Source organism: Pseudomyrmex gracilis, unplaced genomic scaffold, assembly GCF_002006095.1.
Source record: "Pseudomyrmex gracilis isolate BER0280 unplaced genomic scaffold, ASM200609v1 scaffold_109, whole genome shotgun sequence".
Classification (NCBI taxonomy): domain Eukaryota; kingdom Metazoa; phylum Arthropoda; class Insecta; order Hymenoptera; family Formicidae; genus Pseudomyrmex; species Pseudomyrmex gracilis.
In genome coordinates this window covers 83543-104558 of record NW_018020693.1, presented here as the reverse complement: position 1 = coordinate 104558, position 21016 = coordinate 83543, and the positions used below count along the sequence as shown (strand labels likewise).

The 21016-nt window shown below is 40.0% G+C and overlaps 1 protein-coding gene across 1 annotated transcript; it reads left to right on the top strand.

Moving 5' to 3' along the window:
• The first annotated feature begins 6988 nt into the window (after window positions 1–6988).
• Window positions 6989–21001, top strand: LOC109856154 (E3 ubiquitin-protein ligase MIB2-like). The gene is made up of 15 exons (XM_020431127.1): window positions 6989–7356; window positions 8168–8354; window positions 8485–9900; window positions 10253–10538; window positions 14841–15295; window positions 15376–15491; window positions 15575–15963; window positions 16049–16261; window positions 16378–16540; window positions 16633–16891; window positions 16957–17268; window positions 17412–17772; window positions 17847–18067; window positions 18227–18462; window positions 18543–21001. Exons 1-15 carry the CDS (start codon window positions 7320–7322, stop codon window positions 18845–18847), a joined length of 4956 nt encoding a protein of 1651 aa, XP_020286716.1. The 5' UTR covers window positions 6989–7319; the 3' UTR covers window positions 18848–21001.
• Window positions 21002–21016: the final 15 nt, after the last annotated feature.

Genomic DNA, 21016 nt, shown 5'->3' with positions numbered 1-21016 from the left:
CGCTTGTATAACCCCGGCACTTCCACGTTTCACGAGCGCGAGTTCGCGTATCAACGCACGTAAGAGCCACCGGCGGCTTCACGCGCGTGCGTTTATGCAACATTTGCGTGAGATTGTGTGCACGATGCGCACGTACGTGTGCATCGGCGGAATGATCGCGTCGATGTGTGGCCGTGCCGATTGTGCCCGGGGGCATAAGGCCCCCGCGACACTGTCGTGAGTGAAAGTTTATGCCGTGTTCTCTAGGACTCGCGTACTGACATCGTATCGGCATGACCTACGATTATAAATCGCCTTCGAGCAGCCGTCGCGGTAGTCTGGCCAAACAAAAACCGCTAATCGCTTCCTGTGTTAAGGAGGAAGCAACGTGGTCTGGTGGAATCTGATCCGAAGGGAGCAAGGATCAAGATCTAACGGCAATTCAGTCGCAAATTCGATCTATCAAGTTCGCTAACTAAGGAATTCAATTCTGTTCTGATTTATTTTGCGTTAACAATATACGCAAACTTTCTCCTTGCGATTAAAAATTTTAATTTTAATTATCAATTCAACGTTAGGTTTTATTCTAAATAAAGTGCTTGATTCTGATAATATATTTCAGAAAATTATATATTGTGTAAATCTTTGTTACAAAATGACAGAACCTTGTAACAAAGGAGACGCGTTGACAAAGGAAAAGTGATGATTCATAATACAATATTCGAAGTGGAATTTTCTCTTGCCGGATATGATTTATTACGCGTGTTACGTATGCAGAATTAATGCGCGCGCGCGTCTTCTTTCGCGGACTTAAATTGCGCGCACAGATAGCTTTTTGCGGGATATTTATCTCTTATATATATGATTGTTAATGCAAATGACAGAACCTCTTCTGTCTTGTTCAGCCGACGAGAATCACATACGGAAAATGTGATACGCGCGCGTGCGCAGGAATTCGTATAAACGCTAAAAAGAAGAGCGCGAACAGGAAACGAGATACGTATGTTGTATCTACGCACTCGTCACCTCAGGGACTATCAAACAGGATTCTGAGAGAGTTATATAAGTGAGAGGAGGCCCCGCGTATCACGGTGATGAGTGGATAATTTTCTTTTTCACACGGAGTTGCGCCGTAGTATGCCCGCGCTATGTCACAATAACGGGCAGCCCCTTTCGCCGAGTAATTAAGACCTCGAGTACCTGCTTAAACTTAGCACAAATACGTTAATTACATCCACGGGAATACTATGTATGCTATGTGCACTAAAAATAACTGATTGTGTAAATTTAATTTTAAATTTGTGAAACGGAGAGAGAATGTGTGTGTGTGTGTGTGCGCGCGATAATGCGCATGTGTACAAAATAAAAATTATAATATCAATAATATTTTATTCTCGAAAAGAATTGTATAACAATGTATAGTTAAAAATCCACCGTGCCGTGTACTTAAGAATATTTAAAACCGGAACTGAGATCATGATTTAAGATCGAGAAAGCCATTACACTCGGTTCAACTATCAATTGTAGAACTAATGGCTTTAATTAGCCGCTTCTCCATTCGAGTTGTCGAGCGATCCGTTTAGGGTGTATAATTACAACTAAGAAGAGACGGAAGAAGATACACACACTTAGCTCGTCTGTCAATGAAGTGCAAATTTGTTTTATTTTATTTTCACTCTCTCTTATTACATTATTACTCAGCTTTTTAGAAAATTCTCAAGTTTTATTTCATTATTGATGAATTGTCAGACGCAGATGTTGAGTGCCGTGAAGAGAGAGTTATATTAGCAACTGGATCGATCGAGAAATCACGTTAACGAGCAAGAAGCGTTCGTTTCTTTATTACGGATTTTGCAGAACATACAGATTGCGTTATCACTCACGGAAGAAAAAAAAAACTATTCGAGTAGCATAAAAAGATATTATTTTGTTAATTTTAATCGAATCGAATTCTGTTACGTGAGGAATGCAAAATATTTCTTGAAACTTTCAAATCAACTAAGTATACGAGAGATTCAGAAGTCGAAAGATGTACAGCGAAAACAAACGATTGTTATATATATAACAAGAAAAGAAGATCCAGCTGCGCGCAAAAATAGAGAATGGTGATTTTCAGGACGATCGAATGCCGGGACGATCGTGTTTGACTCGGAGCCTCGTCTTCGAGGTGTACAAGCCGTTTGCTTTCACTTTCTCACGTGGTAGAGATGAGCAAGACATCCCCCTCTATATATATATATATATAAGCATCACCATCGCCGCAAGGCTGAATTATTTGCTAGCCGGTTAATCCCGGTGGTCATTGTGCGCTAAGGGCGTCACAGGCAAAAGCTGAAGAGTGACATTTGACTTTTGCTTATTAATGTTGTATCCTGCAGCGAGAAAATGATGCCACGCGCGCGCGCACACACACAAAAGTTCGCGAATACCAGGAAATCAAAGTCACGCGAAAGGTCACAATAAGCCGAAGCAAACCACAGTTTTTTAATAACTTCGGACTGTGAATTGTAAAATTACAAGTAAAAGAGAAAACAAGCAGTTTTAAAATAAGTAAAATTACAAGAGTAAGAGAATAAGACAGTTTATTAGCTTGTTTTGTAATTAATATTTAACGTATTGGAATGTGCACGATACTATGCACGGTAATTATGATAATAAACGTTACGCAATTATAATACACCGATATGTTGATAATTATTAAAATGAAATCCATTCACTTTCTCTTGTATGAAAATGTTGCATATACACACAAATACGCGCGTTATGTAACGACGAATGTCACAGGTCGGAGGATCGTAAAGAATCGATTTGTGATCGAGAGTGTGTAGCCTCTCTGTAGACAAAACCTGTTATCGCAATATTTCACGTGCGCAATTTGCACGAAAAGAATTTCTACTCTCCTTCAATAGTACTTCGTTTTCGAAAAGAACGACATTTGCGGTAATTACCGCGAAGGAATTGCAACGCCTCGCCTTAACGAGGTTTACGACGAGAAAATTGGCAGAGCTCGTAAAGCTATTTTCCACTTTTTTTTTTTCATCTTGTCATTTTGATGGCGCGAGACGCGTAATGGCGCGATCCACCGAGAGTTGCGTGTTTGACATTTGCGTTTGACAATGCGTTTGTTTTTACCGAGTTAAATAAAAATACCGAAACGCGCATTATTTACAAGAAGACTGAACTCAAAAAACAGAAAATCCCCTGGCGTCAGTTTTGCTACACTTTTCCGCGCCTAGTTCTCTATCGCGAAAAAAACTAATCGCTCGTCTTCTCGCGCTTGTTTTCCAAAGAGCCGTACAATGTTGTACATACACGCGAGAGAGATATCCTTGGCGAATGAACTCGCGCCAAACGCGCACGTGTTATTCCGGTGGAGGACGTTCCCGACAAAAATCTCGACACTTTCACTATCTCGAATCGAAGTGCGTGACAACGAACGTGGTCGGCGAGTTCAGAAGAAAAAAAACGGGAAACTTGGTTCGTTTATTGGACGTACATCTTCAAGGCTGAACCTTACGGCGCGGAAGATGTACATGCGTGCGCGCCTGACGGAAGCCCGGAGATGTACCTGCATACACTTAGCACCTTTTTTGCATCCGCTTTTGTAAGATACCTCGGCAGAAGGATACCTTGTACGGAGGAATCGCTCGACAATCTTGTGGAACACGAGAGCTTATAGAAACGAGCGGGAACGGAAGCGCGTGCCTGTTTGCGCAACGTTACGTATTTTTAGAGGAGAAAGGCGTGTGTATCGGGAAGATCGCCGGCAATTTCGACCGAAAAATGCCATCAAGTGGAATAACGAGCGAACTATAAATTAGCAGGTCAATTTCTTCGGGACAACTTTTGTTCTAGAGAAAAAAATTATTTTCTAATCCGAAGCGACTGTAGCGCAATGTTAGAGGATGTACACTTTTGTGTTTTTGTTTTTAAATAACTTTGCGATTGTTCAAAGCGAATAAAATGATTCGCAACTAAAGAGGCGCTGCGGATTCGTCATTGAGACGAATGCGGAAGTATCAGCCCGTAGCATCGTTACAAAAAAAATAGTTCACGAAGACCTTTGACCTTCCGCTCGCTTTCTCCGTCAGCGTGCCGACGTTCTATTCAGAAATTGTCATGCTCTTAGAAAGAGACGTATTAATGAGATACAATAAAATTGTCGAGAGCCTGACATTTAAATGGTACAAGTATCTGGAAAGAAAAAGACCGAGATCAATTTCTAAACTTAAATATTTCATACGACTTTCGCAATTTCAAAGACTCTGTACACGCATTGTCAAGTAATCGTAATTAAAGTAATTAATTGTTAGAAGTCGCACCGTACAAATTGCTTCTTGATATGGAGCGTGAATAAAGTAAAGGGAGACAGGCTCGGTGGAATAAACCGTAATTGGAGATATCCCGTCGTCACCTGCGATTCTACAGAATTCCACCTATCATTCGGGCTGATTTATCGAGCCGAGCCGACGCTCGCAATCGCCGGCAATAAGCGCGACTGCAGGAATCATCGACGGAGAGAAGTCCTTACGCCTACTCTCTTACGACGACGAGGATTATCTCTGTAAGTGCAAATATCGTTCCATCTACGAACGAACCGAAAACAACTTTCGCCCTCCAAGGCTGAGAAGATTCCTCGCGGCGCGGCGCGCAGAGCTCATCGCCGCGCGCGTAATAGAGACGGACGGTCATTGAAAAATCTAAATGCCCCCAACTCGTTAATTACCCCATTACCTCCGAGACATATACGTATACGGTGACGAAATGAGTCTCTAATTACTATAATGGATATCGCGAAATACTAACGAGAAATGAAATTAAACGAGAGCTCAGTATGATCCGATGTCTACCGAGCATCAGAACGAATTTGCACGTTTTATGCGCGCTTATTATAAAATATAAAGAGATGATTAAATTATTTTATAAATATGTTTATATTGCAATAAATATCAATTAAAAATGTGTTCTTGCAAGTTTTTTCTTTTGTTCAAGATCGACATCGATCGAAAAAGTCTAATTTCACGCTTCATCCAGCGAACGCGACAAGAGCGACGACGATTTTGCACGACGTTCTTTTCTATTCTAAAACTGTCGCAAAGGTGTTTTTGCTCCTCTCTTTCTCTTTTAAGGTATCGCAACGGCATCGTGCAGGATGCACGCCATAGGCGGGGAATTGCGAAATTTCGACTGTCGAGGTACGACCTCGATCTTCGTGCGACTGCGGCAAGTGAATCGAGCCACGTGACCTGGGCTGCAACTCGTAGACGAATCCTTCGCATGTTTCTGCGCCGCATATAAGATACCCGCGGAAGCGATCTTATCGCGCCGAAACGATCGACTGCTGCAATTCCACTTTATAACGAAACCTCCTCCTGTGATCGAAAAGATTTCTATCCGTGTACAACACGTGAGACCTGTGTTCGTTACTAATTGTGTGCGGCAATGTATCCCGAGAAATCCGCGAGAAAGTTTAGTTTCAGTGTTTCGAGATGCCAAAAGTCGTTTCGCGCGACATAGCGAAGATATCTAAATGCCGACGAAGAATTCACTACGTTTGTATCCGCGCGACTCTCGCGCGCAATTATCCGACAAATTTCGTCCAGTTATTTCAAGTATCTAACATCGTTAGAATGCAGTCTCCGGAGATAATGGAGCGACCCGGCCTAAAGTGTGTGTTACGCGCGGTGACCCGAACGTTCTAAACGACAAGGTGGCTCGCTTCTTTTCGTTTACCTCGCTCGTCGCTGTTGCTGCAAGGAATGCAGCCGAGCACTCCTTGGATGCGCCCTCCCAACTAGTCTCGCGATCTCGCTGGCAAAGGCCATCAAACGACCGGTCACGCCGAACTTGCGCTGGCAAACGGTGTAACTCGCTCTCGAGAAGCGCGTTTTCTATTGAAGATAAATTTAGAAGTGTTGCAAAATTATCATCGCACAGACACACACATTTTCTATTTTGTTTTAAGCGTTACAATAAAAAAAATTCGAGTTAAAAATGTCGAAAAGGGTTATTTTCTCCAAATTCTTAAAACATGTAAATTTTTTGCGTTGAAAAATGCAGCGTTTATCGTATCACGTAACTTTACGGTAACTATATACCACGCGGCAAGTGTGGTTTCTCACACAAAACGCAATTGCTTTGAAATTCCATTACAATAATTGTCGCTAAGGGGCATCGGTTTCTTTCTCTTATCTCCGTTCAAGGCGATGTGATGTTATCTGTCGCCACCTCCCGCCACGAACGATTCAATGCAAAACGCGAACTTTCTTTTTACAGCGCCATGATACTACGAAAGCTCATCGTTCACGGAAGCAATCCGTCGCAAGGACAAATGAGATAAAACGAATTCGATGTTTTTCTCTGCGCTCTCTTTTAACAGTATCTAACTCTCTCTCTAGTTAAAAAAGAAGTAATATCTCTAGAGATCTCGCTAAACTTCAATATTTATTCCAACGCCTGAAGCTTGCGCGATCGCGCCTTTTACGATCGTTGTTATCCTTGACACAAGTCTCTAAACGGAAATAGAACCTTAAACTACAGAAATTGCAATTTCTTTTCCAGCCGAACAAGTTCTTCCGCGCGTGAGCAGGCGACACAATTGCCGACCACCTACGTTATTATGCATCGCGTGCGGGAGAAGTCTTCGAGAGATGATAATGTTTCCCGCTTTCCCGCGTCGCGGTTTCTCTCCGCGTCGACACTCATCCACTGTTGCATCCACCTATCTACGTGGCGGTAAAACGTGCAAGTTACACGGTAATACACCGGTATGCGCATATCTACGCTGAATGCAATTTCATATGTTACGTAATTGTAGAAGGCAATTTTGGAATTACAAGCTTGCGAGTTTCCGCACATCTGTTTGGACATAAAATTAATTTGAGTGTAGAGAGCAGATTTCTATCTTATAAATAAAACTATAATTCGAAAAATCTAATTACTTTTGGGGTAATATTTTGTGGAATACTTATGCTCGCAGTCTATTGCTGCTGCTGCTGCTGCTGCTGCTTGGTGAAGCGAGCTCGATTGCCAGAAGTGACGTAACGAGAAAGACGTCGTTACGTTCTTCAGCGCGGATCCCGTACACATTCTCTTCTCCGCAACATGACGGGGCCCCTACCCCATCGTCTCTCACGCGGCTCACCCGGCAAAGTTTCATCCTCCCAGAAGGTATCTTCTCCGACCGTGTTCTCTCTGCTCTTCTCATGCTCGAGCGTTCTTCGCGCTGCTGCAGTCGCGTCTACGAGTCCCATCGCGCAAGGTAACGCGGGAGTGTGAACTAAAATCCAAAGCGCAATCGAGAGTGAGAAGCAATCACCCCCGTAGATCCGACGAGCAACATGGAGTCCACGAAACGGCACATTGTTCTGATATCGGGTACGTGTTTCGAACGCAGTGATATTGAGTTTAGTTGCTAAAATAGATCTCGAGAAAAAAATTGTTTCGTGCTAACAATATTTATTCGTAAAAATGGATTAGTTGTTACGTGTATGGTAATATATCTTCGTGAAAAAATATTAAATCAATATGAGTAAATCCAAAAATTTGTCTCTTCAAGTATTTGAATAAATAAAATAAAAACTTTTTATTTTCTCAAATTAACATTCGTTCGATCTATCTTTTTTATAAATTGCCGATATAAAAAAACTAAGAATACACAATACTGCAGACTATAGTAGATTGGCTACTTGTCCCTAAACATTTGAATATTTGGCATGCGCTTCTCGAAAAGGTGTGTGTTTATTCGGTGATAGTTTTAAAAGATCTCATTTAAAACACGTTTGTAGAAAACGCGGTGTTACTTTCGATCGAACACAATTCCCTCGTGCGTGTGATCACGACTGCATAAATATCCACACTCTTTTATGCATACAGATACTCACCGAAATAGAAAGGTGCATCGACATCCGCCAAGACTATATCGCTACTGGATCTTCATGATCCGTGAAAAGACATTCACCGTGTGTTCGAGTTTTCGGTCGCGTGTTTACAATCGAATATCCGAATATATTTCGATCGAAGAGATTTGATGAAAGATTTCTTTATAGATCTCATGAAAGTGCATCAGTTCTTTTAGATTGAAAAAAAATCGCGAGTCATACTCGTTAAAATATTAATATGAACTATTCTATCTCTTTTCTACTCCTCAATATATCGTCATATACAATGTTTGGGTATCTGATTGCAGTGGGAATATTATGGGGTTGCGTATTAGGTCTGCAGCGGCCACCGCCAAGGTATTCTCAGCAGTACATGCCGGAAACCTCGTTCAGTTGTCGCAACAAAATTGTCGGCAGTTATTATGCAGATCCTGAGACAGACTGTCAAGTCTTTCACGTTTGCGTCTCTGTAGCTGGTACTATTCAAGACTACAAGTAAGTGCGTGTATGCTATACGTTGAACTTTCTAAATTTTTCAGTTACATAATTAAATTACACATTTAGAGAAAGTTTGTTCGAATCATTAAATTTATCAGAAGTCAATGGTGATTTAATTATTATTTAGGTTCTTATGTCCCAATGATACTGCTTTCGACCAAGAAAGTCAAACCTGTGCGGATTGGTACGACGTGGATTGCGAGGCCGCTACTCTGTACTATGCCAGCGACAACTTCGATCTGTACAGAATCGGTTCCGGTCTGGAATCCGTGCATTATGACAACTTACGCAGCGACGCCGAACCACAGGATCATCTTCAGCGTAGCGAGACCAGCGACGCGGTGCGCTCCTCCGCGAACGCGGTGAACCGAGTGTCCTCGTCAAATTACAATAATCGCGACATACTGCGCGGCAGCAGTAGCAGCAATTTCTACAACAGAAACAACAAAGAAGACGAATACGAGAACGAGAAGTCGTATAAGGAAGACGCGAGTCAGGACAACAAAAAGAAGGGCGGTGTTAGGAAGGTCAGCAGGAAGCAATCGTTTAGCAATGGCAATTATTCACCGTCGAGCACAACATCGGCACCGACTGTATCCAATCAGAACAATTATAATAACGGCAATTATTATAATGGTAATGTATACAATCAACGACCCACAACGTACGTCGTCTCATCGACGACCGTTCGACCTCAAGAGAACTATAAAAATCAGAACACACAGAGATATAGCGCACCGTCATCCACATATCGACCGAGCACGACATATCAGGAAGCTTTCAACAACTACCAGTCGCCTAGCACAACTTCCAGAACGACTCCGCAAAACATTTATAACATCTACAACTCGAACTACAATCAACAAAGTACCGGTAGCTCCACTCAGGTCACAACGCTAAGACCTAGCAGCTACAACCCAAAGATCTATCAAAATTATCAGAGTCAGTTCCAGCAGTCCACCACTATTCAACCAAGCACCAAGTACCAGACCGTTGATTATACAAATTACCAACAGAAAAATTACAACAACATCCAACGAGGAACCAGCAACGTCGCGTACCAGTCTACCACACCTGCGTCCGCTGCTTACGATAATTACAATAATTACAATAACAACAACGGACAGTACAGACCGATCACGTCGACCAGACAGGACGTTTCTCAGACCACTGCGAAATATTTCACCAACAATTTTGCGAGCAATAGTTACACGCCTACCACCTACAGTCCAGCGACGAAGAAGTACGTGAACGGAGACAACAACGTCGCGCAAACTGCTCTGAGAAGCAACGACAATAGCGGTCAGTACTACGATAAGACGAGCCAAGCAATCAAGCCCTCCACTCAGTATTACGACAGCACAAAACCACCCAAGAAAGCAACTCAGTACAGCTATGATAACGGAAGCAGCGGTAAGTCGTACTACATCGAGACCAGCACGAGCGGCTTCGATCTGGTGAGATCCTCTGCCGGTATCGGTTTTAGTCCCGCGAGTATCAATCATCTCGCCGAATCGCCGAAGAGCACCACGCCAGTACCAAGGTAAGTTTTCAAGCTTCATGTGTTAAATTTAATTCTTATTATCATACTTTTCGTGTGCACTGATAGTTCTATTAGAATGTTGTACGATTTATAAGAGAAATTATTTATATAGCCAAAGAAATAATTTAATTAAATTTAAATAATTTGTTTTTAATCGACAAGAGAAGAATTTCAGTATTGCAAAATTACCAATTTTTGCATGCTCTTCTACGACTCGTTGATAGTGACTTAGTATTAAATTTGTCTTTCTAAAAAATTATGTAATGTTAAATATTTAAATATTCTTTCTATAATATATAATTTCACATAAACGCTTTATAAGAAATAAATAAAAAATTGATCTATCTTGTAGGCGACCTCCCAGCGCTACCACGTACAATCCGAACAGCTTCAGTTCCAGCGCTCAGAGGACCGGTCAGCCAACGACAACGCCACGTGGAGTCACCTACGTCAGCGGATCCGCGAGACCGTTCACGTCGACGACCAGGTTACCCAACAGCAGCAGTACGACATCGCCAAAATCGGGCAAAAAGAACGATTACGATTACGCGTATTATGATAATACGGGCGGTCTTGAGTACGACGGAGTCGATCTCGAGCATGTTACCAGCAACAAAGAGTCTACGAAAATCGCGAGAAATTAATAAATACATTTTTTGCAATCGAAATCGTGTTAAATTATCGTTCATTGAAGCGGCCAGTCATTATCACGTATCAAAATCGGTCTTCGATTACGAATATCCGTGCGTAGGAAATAACTATTATTGAATACCGATTTTGACAGAGAGAAAGAATCATTGGTCGATATTGATCGGCTTTAGTATACATATATGTATATCTTTGTATGAAATTGTTGAACTGCTTTTTCGGCGATATACAATTTTGTTGCCGGTATTTCAGTAGTTTAATTGTTTATACGTTTATGTAATTATTAGGTTGCTCAATGCCATCGCAGCATTGAGCGTCGCATCGATATTACGAGATACGGGATAATCGAGAGATTCTGAACAGTGTTAGCGCGAAACTTGTGTTATTTTTTAAAAAGAGAATTCATACGAAAACATACACATATTATATGTTGATACAGTAGTGCGAAGTTCAACTGTCGAATTATTTTTCCCAATACCTTTTTTTTGTAAACATGACATCGACAAAAGCACGCACGAACCGTGTTCAAAGTTAACAATAAGATTGTTTTACTATTTACAATCCGAAAATGTGTGTATACTAAATTTTGTACATATTAACACACTATTTTATACGAGAAAAGCCTAAAATGGCGTGTTCTATATTTTATTCTTTTTTTTTAATAATAATCCTTTATAATGTATAGATTGTTCTTATTTTTTTATACACATAGAAAAATTATTTGTCCGTAGAATTAATTTACTGATCTGCATTACTGAAAGATATTACGTAGCAAATAAGAAATGTAATAAATTCATATTTTAACAATAGACTGAGAGATTCGCTATAATTTGCACTTGCATTAAAATACTTCTAAAATATTTGACGACAGTGTTTCTATGAAAATACATTAACGATCTTTTATTATATGTATTCATAATAATTATAAAATTTAATCGACAGAAAATTATATCAATAAATATGAAAATTAAACCAATATTAAATAAATAAAAAATATACAAGATTACAAAAACTTATATATACCTACAAAGTATAGTAATATTATGCATATATTTTTGTACAAAACTACATAAAATGTTTCGCACAAAATGAAAATAGAGAAAGATTTTAGTTTTGTATGACACATATGTGACATAAAATAATAGAAAAAAAATTATAAGCAAACCTACTAAGAAGTATATAACGTACACTCAGAAATTATTGTTAATAATTCGTGCTAGATATTGAATATGTCACTGCTATAGCACGATCTTAACGTTTTTGTTATTGACTTGCAAAATATACTTATACAAGTATCAAATCGAATTATGGCTATGTAGAGCCTATGCAGGATGTTGTGCAGATAATTAATAAATCTTTATATGTTTCGAAACGTTTCGACTTTTATTTCAAGTCCTTATCAATCGAGTCTTATTAAAAAATATCATTAAAATAGTATATTTATAATATACTATATTTATAATATTTATAATATTTTAGTTGTTACATAATGGTTTTAATAATTTAAAATGTACACAAGTGTACTTGGTAATATTTTTTCTTATCACTTGTTTTATAACGTAAGTTTTGTAGAAAAACGCTCTTGTATAGTAAAACTTATAATACTTTGTAAAAATTGTTCATCTGTAAAATTATTTTCGTTACTTTTGAGGTAATTACATATGTAAAGTTAATATGTTTACTACATTGAGTAGCTTTTTCAGCAGTTTCCTTATTTAGTAAAAGTGTAATAATCTCATTGCTTTCGTCAATAATAACCGGAAACTCGATTAGATCGAGATCCATTTTTGCACGAGCAAAATTTCGGCATCGATAAAGTAAACAAATTTCATTTGAAAAATTCGATCCCGCCAATGCATCACTTCCTGCATCAAACGCTTCACGTCTGAGCTGCGTTCCGTTTCACGTATATGCGCGCATTTATCTATTCTTCTTCTTCTTCTTTGCTAATATGGCGCCGACCCCCGAGGGGTTTAGGTAATGGCCAGTCTTTGATAAGGTGTGTTCAAACACCGTAAACAAAATACGTGAAAGTAGGCTATGTCTTTGTTGTAAACAAGATTTTATGACTCACATGTACTACACGATCACGAATATTTATTTGTTAAGTGTCCCTCGGCATAATGAACTTACAACGCAAGTCCACATGCCATTCTACGTACTCGTACTTCTAGGTCTAAAACCGTGGTTTGGGTACTCAACACCAAGTCACGGAGTTACATGTTCGTTAAAATAACAAACAAACTAAAAAATCGGTGTAAAAAACACCGAAAAAAGTCCAAAAATATCCAAGCGTAACTACGCACATCCAGCCAGTATGTGGCTAATGTTGCGAAAACTTTCGCATTTATCTATACTATAAGTGACGTGTACCAGAGAGAAGCCTGAGAGCGGCCACGGCCATAAGAGTTTCTGTCATAGCTTTTCGTGGACATGGTTTTATTCCGTGCTAAGTTTGTGGACATGGTTCTATTCCGTGCTAAAATGAAAACACCGACGTGGTGGGGATACGCACACAAGCGAGACCGTTGTCCGTGTGCGCTCGTGGAGTTGTGCAGACATATTATGTTGATGTATGACGACGGTTCTCGCTTGTGTGCGTATCCCCACCACGTTGGTGTTTTCATAGCACGGAATAGAACCATGTCCACAAACTTAGCACGGAATAGATCCATGTCCACAAAAAGCTATGACAGAAACTCTTAAGAGCCGTCTACAATGGAGAGTTGTAGGCCGTAACAGTAAGAAACTGACAAATCACAATCGATTATTCTTCTGTACTTTGCCTGTGATTGGTCAATTTCTTACTATTACGGCCTACAACTCTCCATTGTAGACGGCTCTTAAGTCGTAAGAAATTGACTAATCACAGACCAATTACAGAAGAATAATCGATTATGATTGGTCAGTTTCTTACGACTTAAGAGCCGTCTACAATGGAGAGTTGTAGGCCGTAATAGTAAGAAATTGACCAATCACAGGCAAAGTACAGAAGAATAATCGATTGTGATTTGTCAGTTTCTTACTGTTACAGTCTAAAACTCTCCATTGTAGACGACCCTTTAACACCCTCGGTTTCTTACGACTTACGACTGTATTGTAGAACAGGCTTAAAGGGTGGCAGGAAGCTGGGAGGTTAGGGTTAGCAAAGGGAAGGAAGGTGGTGAGTAAAAGGTGCAGAGAGTGCAGAAGGGGCAGAGGGTGTAGAGGCCTAGGGAATTCCTGGGGACAACATTAAGGCGGAGAAAGCTTAAGCCTTAGGGTGGGTAGCGAAAAGAAAGAATGGCAGAGGGAAGGTAGATTTAAGATGGTAGATGTAAGAGTAGATGTAAGTTTTTTTTTGCGTAAGAGAGTTAGCTGTAAGAGTAGATGTAAGTTTTTTGTGTAAGGTATTGTAACCCTAAGGGGAATCAATAAACATTATCTATCTATCTATCTATCTATGTACTGAATGTAAGCATATACAAAATAATATGAGCGCATAAAATTTCATTTAGTTTTATTGAAAATGTCGCGGAATAAACTTGCGTGAGGAAAAAGGATTCATTCCGAGTGCCAACAGAGCAAGAAAAAAGATAAACAGAGAGGAAGATTTGATGGAGGAAAGAGAAGGAAAGAAAATTAAGGTTTTAATTACTTCTCCGTGCATCGCGGATCGGCAGGTCGACGGTCGACTACCCGGGCCGAAGAAAGCGCCATCACTTAGCGAACCCACAGTTATGTACGAGAGTACAGTCGTTAGCAGCGCGAATATAGAAACTCTTTTATCGTCGCCGTCATCGTCCTCATCCCTGTCGTCTTCTCCGGCGATGGAGTGTGCGTAATCCTCCTGGCGATAATGCTACGTAATGTCGACCTTTTTTCACGACCGGTTTCCAGCTGCGGAAAGCGTCGTCTCGTCAGTGCCCGCCAGGCACGGTTTCGCGGATTATCGGCCGCGCCACCGCACCACCGCATATGATTCATAGAATTCCAGCTCGCGAGACCGAGCTCGAAGCCGTTTTCAGGTACGTGAGAATAAAAAAAAACATTCTTTCATCACTCAATTTTCTCTTTAGAAATGAAATCTGAATCAAATATCATGCGATTTTTTTCGGTCAGACTAGAATTGGAGGGATAAAGTTTTGTGTGATTTTTTTGTAAAAAATTTACACTTCAAACTGCTAAAACATAAAATATTAAGTTTTGTGATAAATTACAATCGCGTGAAATTAAACTTTGTGTATATTTTTTTGACTTTTTTGAAATACTACTTTTCTTATTTAAAGTACTAAATATATTTGTAATTTCAGAAGCCAAATTATCTACATCTGGAGATGTTGGAGGTTGGTTTGCGAGTCGTCCGTGGTCAGGACTGGAAATGGGACGAACAGGATGGTGGTGAAGGTCATGCCGGAACAGTAGTAGAGATTGGAAAGCCACCATCTACAGGAAATTCTGTTTCCAGTCCAAATCCTACTGATCGAACACCGGATAAGACAGTTATTGTTCAGTGGGACCATGGTGCCAGAAGCAATTACAGAATTGGCTATCAAAGTGCTTATGATCTGTTGGTGTTTGACAATGCAGCCGCTGGTGTCAAGCACACCAACATTATTTGCGATGGCTGCAAGAGACATGGAATAATTGGCATCAGATGGAAGTGCACTCAGTGTTTCGACTATGATCTCTGTACTCAGTGCTACATGGCTGACGAGCATTATTTGACTCACACATTTCAGAGATTTCAAACAGCCAATTCTGCAGGGTTGGTAATCAAGATTTTGAAATACAATTTGTGTTATTGATTCTCAACATAAAATCGTAACTGTTTTTGATTAAACATAGAGTTCAACTGGGACCAAGAGAAGGCTGCGCCAAAATACCACTGAAAGGAATTTTCATAGGAGCGAAAGTCATCCGTGGACCGGACTGGGAATGGGGGAATCAAGACGGCGGACGTGGTAATTACACTCTATTTGAATTAACTTCAAAGATACAAATAGAGAATAATTTGTTAAACCAATGTATTTTTTTTATATTTTAGGTAAAACTGGCAGAGTTATGGATATACGCGGATGGGATAACGAAAGCAGTCGCTCTGTCGCGACCGTCACGTGGTCTACTGGTAGTACCAATGTTTATCGCTTAGGCTATAAAGGTTGTGTGGACTTGTGCTACGTAGAAGAGGCCAACGCTGGTACTTATTATAAGGAGCACCTTCCGCTGCTCGGCCAACCGGTACCAATCATATCGGACAACGGAAATACCTCATTACCAGTTAGAAGCGGTGTCTCCGGTACGCCGTCTAATTCGCCTCATCTGACCTTCAATGTCGGCGACAAGGTAAAAGTTCTAATCGAAGTCGACACCTTGAAAGAAATGCAGGATGGCCACGGCGGGTGGAACCCACGCATGGCCGATTACATAGGAAAGGTATGTTGCAAAAGTCAAAAAAAGTAAAAAAAACTCGTAATACACACACACGTGTAATATAAATTAATTGCTCTCTTTAATCTAGATTGGCACGGTGCACCGGATTACAGACAAGGGAGATATTCGTGTACAATACGAAGGCTGCAACAACAGATGGACCTTTCATCCGGGCGCTCTAACAAAAGTCACCGCCAAAGAAGCATTTTCTCTCGGTGATATCGTGCGCGTAAAAAGCGACTTGGCTGCCGTGAAGCAATATCAGCGCGGTCACGGTGAATGGATAGACGTCATGAAAAATGTAAGTCCGATTGCCTTTTTCACATTCTTATACACTTTTAAACTTGTATTGCAACTATGTAAAAATATAGTAAACACACACAGATACGAGATATTGATTATATGCTTATTGTATAGGCTCTGGGAAAAACCGGGAAAGTAATTAAAATCTATTCCGATGGCGATTTGCGTGTGGCGCTGGACGGCCACACGTGGACGTTTAATCCACTTAGCGTCGTTCCCGTATCTTCAAACGTGGTTGCCGCGCATGATAATGCGAATAAAATTAGAGATCGTCCAGGTATATTTATCTTCTCGCGTTTTATCGTTAGATGATATTATTTACATCGCGTGACGAATTCGTCATCTATTTAACTTATTCGCGTGATACAGACGATACCGACAGCGAAGTAGAGAAAATATTAAGAGATGCAGCCAGAGGCGAAGCCGGTGTGGCTGCTGTTCGCGAGTTCCTCCAGAAGTATCCCGGCAGAGTAGACGCGCGTGCACCTGGTGGTGGCAGAAAAACGTGTTTGCAAGTTGCTGCGCATCAGGGTCAACGCGAGCTTTGTACTCTTCTTCTCGACGCCGGCGCGTCTCTGCGAGCGATCGACGAGGATGGCGATACGCCTTTGCATTACGCGGCATTTGGGTATGTCACTAATGTTCCTCTTAAATTTTCGCAATATATTAATGTTCTTTCCTCTAATTGAACAGAAATCAGCCAGAAATAATGGAACTGCTGTTGTCACGAGGCGCAGCTATCAACGCCGTCAACAACGGCAAATGTAGCGCGTTACACGTAGCGGTCAACAAGCAACACGCGCAGTGCGTAAAAGTGTTGCTACGTTACCACTGCGACGTCAATCTGCAAGACTCGTACGGCGACACGGCTCTGCACGACGCGATCGGAAAAGACGCGCTGGATGTGATAGACGCGTTGTGCGCCTGCGAGAGAGTTGACTTCACGTTACGGAACAAACGGGGTTTTAACGTCCTGCATCACGCCGCACTCAAAGGCAATGCTCAGTATGTATACGAGACAAATTCAGTAATCATGTAACGATTCAATGTAGTCAAAAGCTCGAGTGATATCTAAGAGCTTGATATTAACTTGAGATGTTTTTTTGATATTTATCTAATTCTCGTCTAACTCGAACGAAAATTCATAGCGCAATGGACAGGCTGGTGACACGCGCGCGTCACTTGGTGGATGTGAAAAAGGAGGACGGATTTGCAGCGTTGCATTTGGCAGCGTTGAACGGACACCGGGAAGTCGCGGCCACACTTCTCTCGCAGCGCGGTCGCGCCAAGGTCGATCTGCGTAACAATCGACGGCAAACGCCGTTACATCTGGCAACCTCACAAGGACACTGGTCGCTTGTTGAGCTGCTGGTGCATCATAATGCGGACATAGGAAGCGCGGACGAGGATGGTGACACCGTGCTGCACATCGCAATAGCCAAGAGCCCGAATCAGCAGACTGTTGCGCCCACACCTGAAAGCAGCCGGGATTCGCCGCTCATATACGCGGTAGGATATCTAAGATCTTGAGACTAACGACGATGAGACGATAAGCGGTTAACCGTTCTTTTTCTGTCGATCAGATCTGGCAAAACCTGGCGAGGCAAGGTGCAAAGACTGAATTAGCATTAGCGTGTTTTCTGATAAGCGTGGACAAAAGTTGCAAACTACTTGAGCAAGTCAAGAATAACAAGGACAAGACTCCGCTCGATCTGCTAGAGGATTCAGTCGATCCTCTACAGGTCACGTTGCTTGCCGATCTTCTACGGTCTTACAAATACCAAAGTCACAACACTCAATTAGAGTAAGAGATCCCGAAGAATATTATTATTTTTTGTAGATAAAAGTGTCACAAGTTAATTTCTAAAATGATTCTTTTTGTTCGCGTTTAATTTCAAAAATAAAGAAAATTAACTAACTTAATTAAGAATATGTAAAGAAATGATCTTAAATCATTTTACAGAATAGAAAATTCATCAACCGGTTACGTAGAACCATCTACGTATGGAATAGATAACGTGTCGGAAGGGTTGCGAAACGCGATGAAACCCGGTTCTGGTGAAGTTGCTGAATGTCGGGATTGTTCGGAAATCATAACGAATACAAAGCAGGACATTCGAATTGATCCGAGCAATAGCATTACACTCATGGGTTGTGCGCGTTGCGGTCACACCGTTGTTAAAACTCAAACTATTCAAGGTATTTTTGTACAGTTATAAGATTTTCGAAAGAAAATTGTATCTCACTTACGAATATCTTATTTGTGCATGTTTGTCTAGATGGTCAACTAGCGACTGGTGAGGTTTCAGCAAATGCGGATGACAAATCGAAGGACGTAACGTCGGAAGGAAAACGAAAGGAGGAGATCAACGATCGAGAGAAGGAGAAGGACAAAGAGCGATTACGTTATTTGGAAACTAGAGTCGCTGATCTCGAGGAGGCGAATATGTGCAGTATTTGCATGGAACGTCGTCGCAACGTCGCGTTTCTTTGCGGACATGGCGCTTGTGAACACTGCGCCGCCCCGCTTAAAACTTGTCACATGTGCCGTAAAACAATCACAAAGAAGATCAATTTGTATTAGAAGATTGTCGCTAAGATGCTTGTATCACAAAATATTCATTTGATTCTTCGAGAAATGCGATACGTACGTGTATATAAAAGATTTTTCTTAAGAGAAAGGATCAATACTTCCGCTAGTGATAATAATCACGAGTGAAATATTTTTTACGGTAAGCCTTGGTAGCGGTTCTGAACAGTTTGAATGGTATATAGCGACAAACACGATTACGAGAGAAAAAAAAGTGTTACATTTTTGATTATTTACTCGAATATTTAGCTATTATTATTCTTGCAAAGTACTGCACATTCCTTTCGAGACTCTGTATACAAACGGTGAAAAATAACTGCCGACTACGGTGTTAGCATGGATGTTTGACGGTTTGTACGATGCGTGCGTTAAAAATCGATGTGTGCTAGGAAAAAAATTGAATTTACTGCCAAAACACCTTTCGGCGATAATTCGTCCGAAAGAGTAAGAAAAACCGCAGCATTATATTGCACCAACATCGTGCCATAACAAGTTATAAAAAATTTCACGCGCGCATTTCAGAAGAATCGCCCGGATACGAGATAGTCCGAATCTTACGTTATGTTTTTTGTTGATTTTTGTAGAGAATATTAGTTTTTATATATATATATATATATAAAAGTCTTGTGTCCTGGCGAATATGTGCGCAGAATGTACAGCTTACATATATATCTTTCTTACCAAATTGGCGTATCGCCTATGCTTTATCCCGTCCATTTTTTACCCACATTTAAAGAAAATGCGAATAAACGAGAAAACAAGCTTCTCGTTTTAGCGTGCGAGATGTCTTTTGTGCTGTAAACATTAAGAAACGTTCAAAGATGTTTCATATGTATTGTAGTTGCAATAAAACCTGATACGCATTGTTCTTCGACGATCATTTTGTTTTATAAAGAAAAGGATAAAAATATCCTGTTTTACAGCCAAATTTTTTAGATAGAAAGAATTGTACGCGTATAAAAAAATTACGTTCGTAAGACCGAGTGCCGACAGCATGGAACCAATTAATTTTAAGCGCGCTTATTGTTATAGGAAACATGTTAAAAACAATACTTTGCGTATTTAATAACATAACAAGCCAACATAAGCCGAGGTACAAGCTTATTTGAATATTGATCTTCGAGAAATTCTAAAGTTTATTAAAGGAACACAAATATCATTTTTCAGTATTAAACATCTTGCCTTTTTCTACTGAATACAACGAAAAACTTGTACTCGAGGCGCGTAGAGAATTCTATTTATTAATACAAGTAAAAAAATGTATCCCGCGCGATATATCGGAATACACTATAAGTAATTAATCGAGTTTTATTTATGTATATATGTATGTGTATATATATATTTAAGTCAGCGTAATTTTTCTTTCGAATGATTGCGAGAAATGATTTTTATAAATCATGCTAGAAAGCAAGAAACATCGTAAATTTTACGTTCGCGACGACGAAAAACGTTTAATTTGCGATAGTGCCAATTTTGAATTTGTCAAAAATGATATTAAAACTTTTTTTCTAGAAAGAACTCTGTACATTACAATCTCAACAAATAGAAAAAAAGAAGGTTATTTAGAGCAAACGAAGATTTCTTTTTTTCTCTCTGTTTTCAATATTAGCTGTATTGTCGTTTATAGATATATGATACGACGTATATTACAAAAGATATTACGGATGAACTATATAATGTATGTAACTTAAGCGCGTCGGTAGATTTCTATACAATTGTAAAAAAATTTTAAGATATATAATTTAAATAAACAATTTTACGACAGAGAAAGTTTTTTTATCGAACTGTATATTTCGTTTTTTTTTTATATTTCCTAATATATCGACTAATAAAAACAAAAACAAAGGACATATATGGACCACGTGTGTTTTCTTAATAAAAATAGAGGAAACAGATTGATATAGTCGATATATGTACAATATTATAGAGAAAATACTACGTTCGTGACACAAATCATCACACAATATACATGACACTTTAAAACGAATTAAATGAGAAGTGAAAATAAACTTGTCGTTACCTTAGCAAGCAATCTTATTTATTTTGGTACTCGATAAAGGTTCTGATAGTCGTATATTACAATATTGAGCCAGTTTTGCAAAAATTGTAATAGCAGTACTATAATAATGTATAATAATGGTAATAATATTTTTTTCTCCTCTC

What these genes read in the sequence shown, in the direction of transcription:
- LOC109856154 (XM_020431127.1), top strand. Translation starts at nt 7,320, where the DNA reads ATGGAGTCCACGAAACGGCACATTGTTCTGATATCGG. An exon ending in AGTCACAACACTCAATTAGA is followed by an intron (nt 18,068 to 18,226) that starts GTAAGAGATCCC and finishes ATCATTTTACAG; the next exon opens with AATAGAAAATTCATCAACCG. An exon ending in TAAAACTCAAACTATTCAAG is followed by an intron (nt 18,463 to 18,542) that starts GTATTTTTGTAC and finishes ATGTTTGTCTAG; the next exon opens with ATGGTCAACTAGCGACTGGT.